Source organism: Rhodamnia argentea, chromosome 10 (genome assembly GCF_020921035.1).
Source record: "Rhodamnia argentea isolate NSW1041297 chromosome 10, ASM2092103v1, whole genome shotgun sequence".
Classification (NCBI taxonomy): Eukaryota; Viridiplantae; Streptophyta; class Magnoliopsida; order Myrtales; family Myrtaceae; genus Rhodamnia; species Rhodamnia argentea.
In genome coordinates this window covers 20,339,126-20,346,138 of record NC_063159.1, presented here as the reverse complement: position 1 = coordinate 20,346,138, position 7,013 = coordinate 20,339,126, and the positions used below count along the sequence as shown (strand labels likewise).

Here is a 7,013-nt window from a genome sequence, read left to right as displayed (position 1 = left end):
TCGTTCAATTCCATTCAAGAACCCTGCGGGACTAACAAACGAACGAACGATCCTGGGGCTACCCCTCGTTGGATCCGCAACGTGTTTCCTCCGCATCTACATCATGAACAAGAAAAGCCGACACGTTCGAGAAATTTTCGTGGGCAAGATCGAGCTGGAGAGAGAAAGCACTCGCGCTACCAAGTTTGACTTGTGCGTCGGATGAATTTTGTCGGGTTGTGACCGCTCTTTTTGCCTCGGACACGAGAGGTCCGCAAGGCGGGAGCGTCGGTGGCGATGGAAGAAATGAATGCCTGTGAAGTGAGCCCACTTTTTTTTTTTCTTCTCTCTCGATGACCCACCACCTGTTTGTGTTTTTAACACGATCTGCATCTGACCAGGGAGCGCAATTGCATTGAATTCATGGGCGTCCCGGGACATGGGGGAAAGTCACCGACATTTTTACTTTCTTCATGGCTCAAGTCAAAGTGGGTCACTGATCTTTCCCAGCCACTCTGGATAAGATTGGATGGTTCTCGTGGTCCTAAGAGTTACGGACGTATGCTTATGACTGAAATTTTTCTTATCCTGTTGGAATGAAAAGCGACCAGCTGATGAAACAGATCTAGCCCAAGAGTCAACACTACTTATCAGATAGATATCTTGCTTCTGTTTACCAGCCACGATTAATTTTGAACTGTTTGATATATGTGCGAGGCCGAGCCATGTCATTTCTATACAAATCGAAGCCGCTGGCTTGCCGTTTCTATTTGGTTTTCATTACTTCACCGAAATTGGGAGCCTTCGACATCCTTCAATAAGGCTCCTTACAGTGAGACTAACCTCGAATTGTCATCGCATATGATTCGTGGACCAGGGGAAAAAAAAATCACCGTAAGTTCATTATCAAATTCCCCCAAGGTCCCCCCCGAATTCGAGGCTTTCCACGTGTTTGCAGAACAAGATTTTGGAGCACTGAAAGAGGAAATCAGAAGCAGCATCCGGAATATTCAATAGGCGTAGAGAGGAAAGCAAATAGTCGTGTTGCGCCTTTTTCTTTTTTTTTTCGTTTGGCATGGTTTTTGCAGGTTTCAGCTCATTCCTTACAGTCACCCAACCCAACTGGTCCCTACTCTGTTTCTGATGATGAGGAACATCGGTCAAACCCCGACATTGGACAGGTTTCCAATCGAATCATGTCAAGTCGAGCTATCACCGACGAAACATTAAACTCGAACGGACTCAAACCCGACTTCCGTATCTGACTGCAGAATGCTCGTTGTAGCTGGTGTCGGCAATTTCAACTTTGGAATGATTTTTACTTCAGGAAGTATAGAGTTTGCTAACTACTGAGACGAACCCATGAACACATCCTTCCGTTATAAAATCAATAAATACCAATTAGTTCAAGCTATTCTTCTGGAAAGATTTTGACAGACCCCACAAAGCTTGAAACTGACTGATTGATATGGAAAGTCACTACAAGTTGGTAATGTGTTGTGTAGGTTAAATTTCTTCACAGCTACATATTAATGGCTAGGGAGAATCATTGATTACTGATAAGGATATGCTCTTCTTTCTTGAATGAGGCTGGTGAGGAAAAAGCACTTCAAATGCTTGCTAAATTGGTTTTAGATTTACTTCCTAGTCATGTGCAAGTTATAATAATCAAAAGATTTGAGAATTTACGATCACAAGAGAAGAACTACTAGCAAATGAGTGAGGTAGATAGATACTTTCCAATGTATGAATATGTTTAACTGCGACATTAGTGAGATATTTGCAACTTCCCCATTAAGCTCGTTAAAATTACAAGGCAAGAAAGCTGCATTTAAATGACAGGATTCACTTATCACCCTCACATCCTATGTATAGCTTCTCCGGAGAGCTCACCCTCATCCGCAAGAGGCTAAGCACATCAGCACAGGCTGATTGATGGATGACCCAGTTACCGTGCTGGTTCGCATCATGTTGGATGCTCTCTTTGTGCCGATGACGGATGTCGTTCGATGTTGCTTGCATTCATTCATGGCGGTTAATGGATTAACTTCACCATGCGGGCATTATCTGAAGGTTACACCTCTGAATCTTCTACCTCGGAACTAAGCACAAAACTCGGGAATGCCAGTGTAATGTCCCTGCGAAAAGAAGCAAAACTATTCAATGAATGTCTCGCTAAGGATTATGCCAACTACTGCGCAACTGCTCAACCCCAAAATCTCGAACACCCCAAGGTGAGTGAAGTGGTTAGTGGGCATGAATGGGACCCCGCCATGAACAAGGAAGTGCTTAGGATGAATAGGAATTTGAGAGTGAGTTTGTGCCTCGTGCTAATTCGCGCATTATGATGACAGGGTTGAGCAGAAAGATGCAAAAGTCAAGCATTTCATATAGATTTAGTTAAGTGTGCAATGTAGTCTATAAGCACGGACTTCAAATACGGTAGCGTCATGTTCCTGATCAGCGAAGGGTTCTTGGACACAAACTCCTCCCATTCTTCCTGGTCGATCTTCCCATCACCTTTCGCATCTGCTTCGCTGAAGGTCTGTTGAAAAGAATAAAAAAATCACCAAGAATCTTTCATTTGACCTCTCTCTGTTTGAAGGGAAACAGAATGTAAGAAATGTGAGCACCTTATCCACAATTGTTTCAACAACATCCTCTGAAAGAACAAGATCTGACTCGTGTAGAAGTGCCAATACCATCTCCTTCAACTGTCCAGGCCAACCACAAATTATATAAGCAGAGAGATGTAAAATAGAAGATACTCATTTCTAAGTGGGGGCATCAGAAGGCTCATACAGATCGGCATGTATAGTGGAGAAACCTATTCAGGCAGGTTTAGTCTCCTTAAACGAAACAAAATCAAAAGGAACTAAAGGAACACGATTGTCCGTACTGGAATTATAGGAAGCACTCACCTCTTCTTGCTCAATGTATCCAGTGTGCCTCAAGTCGTACAGTCTGAAAGCAACTGATAGAAAGATCCTCAGAAATTAGACAAAGCACGTTCATTTAACTTGGTAAAATGAAGAAGCTATAAGATTTAAAAGTAGAATCAAGGGAAAATGCGACTTTTCTTACATGCAGTTTTGTCTTCTATTGGTGCATCCGGGTGAAAGACGCCCAGAGATCTGACAAATTCCCCAAACTCAATGACACCATTTTGTTTCACATCAAATAGGTCAAAAATCTGGAAGACATCAACAATGCATATGTATTTAGATAGAGATAGAACATGTATGTCACATACATACCCCCAGGTCTGACAAATAAAAAGCAGGAAGCCAAGAGCAAGTTGAAATTGCAGCGACTTCAAACTACTGTTTCTCAAAACAGTTCGCTAATTTTTTTTCCTTTTTGGTCAAAGCTCTCAATTCAAATGCAGCAAATGAGATTTTTAACGATCTATTCATTTATTTTGTGCTCATATCAGGGGATACATCATTTTCATTGTCAACAAAATACAAACCTAAGTCCAAAGAATAATAAAAGAAAATAAATGAGACAGCATACAGACCCTGTCAGCGAAGAGATTCCTCTTATTTCTGTTCCTGAAAAGAGCAAGATTGAACTCTTCCTGCAAAAGTTTGCGATAAATAAAATCCATCATCCAGTTCTACCAAGCATGAATGTGAGAGCTTTGATCGCGAAATGATTGAATGGGCCTATTAACGAGATAGGTACTACAACCAACATTTATATAACTCCTAAGTTCAAATACAAAAGCACACACCTTGTGAATAAGCCCGTCATCAATAATTGAGCTGCTTAGTTTCTTAAAGAGCTCATATAACGCCTCCACTTCGCTTACGGTAACTGGAGAACATAAAATCAAAGTCACATAAAGCCATCAACCTTATGAACACACTGATATAAGAATAAACGAAAAAAAAAATATTTCTTTATTATATACTGACTCCTAAGAGGATAAAATGAGTAAAAGAACTAATAATATCTTTAGCCAAAAGAATGCTGGTTAAAGCTAATATTTCCTTAGGAGTAGAATCCCTAAAAGTGGGCTGTTACATTTAAAGAACAATAAAAATCACCACCTCCATATACATGCACTATTAAAGACCACCAAGTTTCCTAATACAAGACCATACCATGAGGCAGAAAGAAACTGCCATTCATTGATTAAAAATAGTTGAGCAGGCCAACACTTGAATCTCGAACTCTGTACTTAACATATATATAAGTCCAGTGATCAGAAGAAGTCTCCCTCATCCATCCATACCGAGATTATGTTCCACTTTGAAGATACTTTGAGAATTGAGATGGATAAAATTCAACTCAGGTTGTATCCTAGCTAGAATTAATGTTCAAAATGAATATGCATATTCAATATCAAGCCGCTGTGGCCATTTAACTCTACGACATAGATGCGTACTCACAAGGGGTCTCAGCAGCCAGAACAATAGGCTCCTCGTACCCAGGCGTCTGCTTAACACTTTTTGAGCAAAAGCAGCCCATGTACTATCTTTCCATCAAAAGTATGACAACCGTGCTGTAGGACTGGACAAAGGAAGCCTGCGAATTCCAATATCCAAATATTTAGTCTGTTTCCCGGAAAGGAAGTATGACAGAGCTTAAAATCCAGCCTTTCATATCAATCTTTAGAGAAACTCCGTACTCCTGATAAGCAAAGGAGAAATAAGGACCGTCCACAATAAGACATTGACCAAGCAAGACAGAGAACCTAAAATCACATCCACAGCAGAGTCATGGATGTACATATCTAGGCATGAAAAGATGAAACAGTGTGCCGTAAACAATGGAAAAAGAAAGAAAGCTATCACATGCCTCCGCAATTTATTAGGTTGATTGCGAAACCGCAACAAAGCCTAAACCCAAACTCCTCATGCAAGGTAATTGCGACAGATACAGATAATTTCAAACTCAGAGAATTAAACTCAAGCAACCGGCTGGGGCGCCAGTTATAAGTAATCGGCTCAAGGGGACATGTTACACGAATGCAGCAAAGTAAGAGAGCACAGTATCTGGATAATAGGAAAAACGTATACCCATCTAAACATCAAGTAATTTTTTTAGCATGAACACGAGACTAAGGCTATTACAGCAACTTTTCAAGTGATGGGCGTCATCTGTCCCCATCTTTAGTAGCACTAGCATATACCATAGCCAAAATGATAGATTCGAATCATCTGCAGAAATTATGAACTTTAAGCGGAATTAAGGAATATATTCTTTCGACGACAAGTCCCATGGGACCATTAAACATCATATCAATGTCTTAGTTAATATATTTTAAGAGTGAGTCTATGGTATCCAGAGCATAAATAAAACGACGGGTGGGAGATTGGACCTCCCCTAATTAACTCCTAAAGTAGTTCTACAACCAAAAGGGTTCAACTAATTAAATAAAAATATCAACACAGAACAACACAAGCGCACAAAGAATAAATTCACAAGACTCGCTCTTCTCGGCGATGCAGAAAAGTACCCAGATTATTATATAGACGTCATAGAAAATTGATCAAGTCCAGAAAATTTTTCACATTCAATAGCCGACAGAAAGTGAGCCGATTTCCCGAAAAACATATGACAGATTAAGAAACGTTGTCGTATCTCTGAAGGGACCAAGCGAGGCACATTAGACCATACAAATCGTTAGTTTGTGCTTTTAGTCAGGTCAATGTAAGACGTCGGAACCCTCAGCATAGAAAAGAAAAAAGGAAAATTGTTGCTAGAAATGAAAACCAGTGCGGTAAGATCTGGAAACCGAGAAAGGAAAAAGAAAATGCAGAAATGCAATGTCCTCCTAGACAAGTGTCGGATATCACCGGTAAGAACATTTAGAAACCAGAAATTGCTATTCTTCCCCTCTTTTTAAATGTTACAACGAGGAGCAAGATAAGAGAATTTGCAGAAGTCCTGTTCAGAGCCCCCCCCCATTAGTTTGGACCCTGAGATGATCCGAGTGATCATCTTGTACCACGAAAGAAACAAGGCGTATGTAATACAACGGGCGATCGATATCGAACAGTCGAAGAACAGGGAAAAAGGGCCATCGAATCGGTAAACACAACGACGATCGCCCACGAGTCCCAGAAGAAAGAAAGCTCGTGAGGAACAGGCCAACTCACCCGACCCGAGGGCGCGGTTCCGAGCTTCCGGGGCTTCTCTGTACAAATCCCAGGTGGGTTGTTCTGCGCTTCACCCTTGTCTCTGTGGATCTACGTAAAAAGATCGTGAGAGGAAGCTTCCCTCGCTCGAGCTTCAATGAAGAAAGGTCAGAGCTCTCGATGAAGAACTGGAGGGGGATGAGGATCGATGGCGTATCTTATAGAGACGGGAGAGGGAAGTTTGAGACGTTCCCCTCTTGAGTCCGACGTGTCAACAACTCACGGTCAACACTTTACGGTCGCATGCAGTATTTTATTTTCTTCATGAAATGAAATGTCCCAATTAATTGACGACTTACATAATCCGAAAAATACACTAAAACCTTTCCATATTACCCTCGCTTTAAGATCGGGTTAGTTCTCCAAAAGACCCCAACTTTAGGTCCAATCTTTATCTAAAAAATTCCTCAACTTTCACTCTAATTCCAAACACCGAGTCCAAAAATCGCCATTGATTTTTTTTTCAAGATCATCAACATCAGAAGGCTGTTGTTGTTCTCTATAAAAGCTGATTATGTTGATGAAGACACGGATGTGATGTTGAGAATTTTGAAGAAATCAGCTGAGATTTTTAGACGGGGAAAAAAATTGTTCAAAAAGTCTTAGACCTATTGCACTTTAGTCAACGCAGCCCTAAACATTTTAATTTTATCCTAAGCTTATTGCGTTATTTAATAAAGTAATTTAACAGATTAAATTTAGTGTATTTATTTATGATCGACGGGGCCAAGGAAAAGTCCAAGCAACGGGATCCTCGTACTTGCAGTGTGGTTGGACTAGGGTACAAGTGGACGCGGATTGTGATAGCGAAACCCACAAGTTGCCCGGTTGCCCTTACGTACGAGTTCATGGTTTTTCTTGTTCTTTTTATTTTTTCTAATGAAG

The 7,013-nt window shown here is 40.8% G+C and overlaps 1 protein-coding gene across 2 annotated transcripts; it reads right to left on the bottom strand.

Annotated features, from left to right (window-relative positions):
• Positions 1 to 1,850: 1,850 nt before the first annotated feature.
• Positions 1,851 to 6,299, bottom strand: LOC115742233 (calcineurin B-like protein 4). 2 transcript variants are annotated; one of them, XM_048271874.1, is made up of 9 exons: positions 6,090 to 6,299; positions 4,365 to 4,512; positions 3,716 to 3,798; positions 3,500 to 3,559; positions 3,064 to 3,172; positions 2,901 to 2,953; positions 2,613 to 2,693; positions 2,412 to 2,524; positions 1,851 to 2,117 (listed from the first exon to the last, which is right to left on the bottom strand). In XM_048271874.1, the coding sequence occupies exons 2-9, from the start codon at positions 4,453 to 4,455 to the stop codon at positions 2,054 to 2,056; spliced, it is 654 nt and encodes a 217-aa protein (XP_048127831.1). In that variant the 5' UTR covers positions 4,456 to 4,512; positions 6,090 to 6,299; the 3' UTR covers positions 1,851 to 2,053. The 2 variants fall into 2 exon arrangements, with proteins under 2 accessions (XP_048127831.1, XP_030532248.1); XM_030676388.2 differs by having other exon boundaries at positions 1,853 to 2,117; positions 4,377 to 4,512; positions 6,090 to 6,297.
• Positions 6,300 to 7,013: the final 714 nt, after the last annotated feature.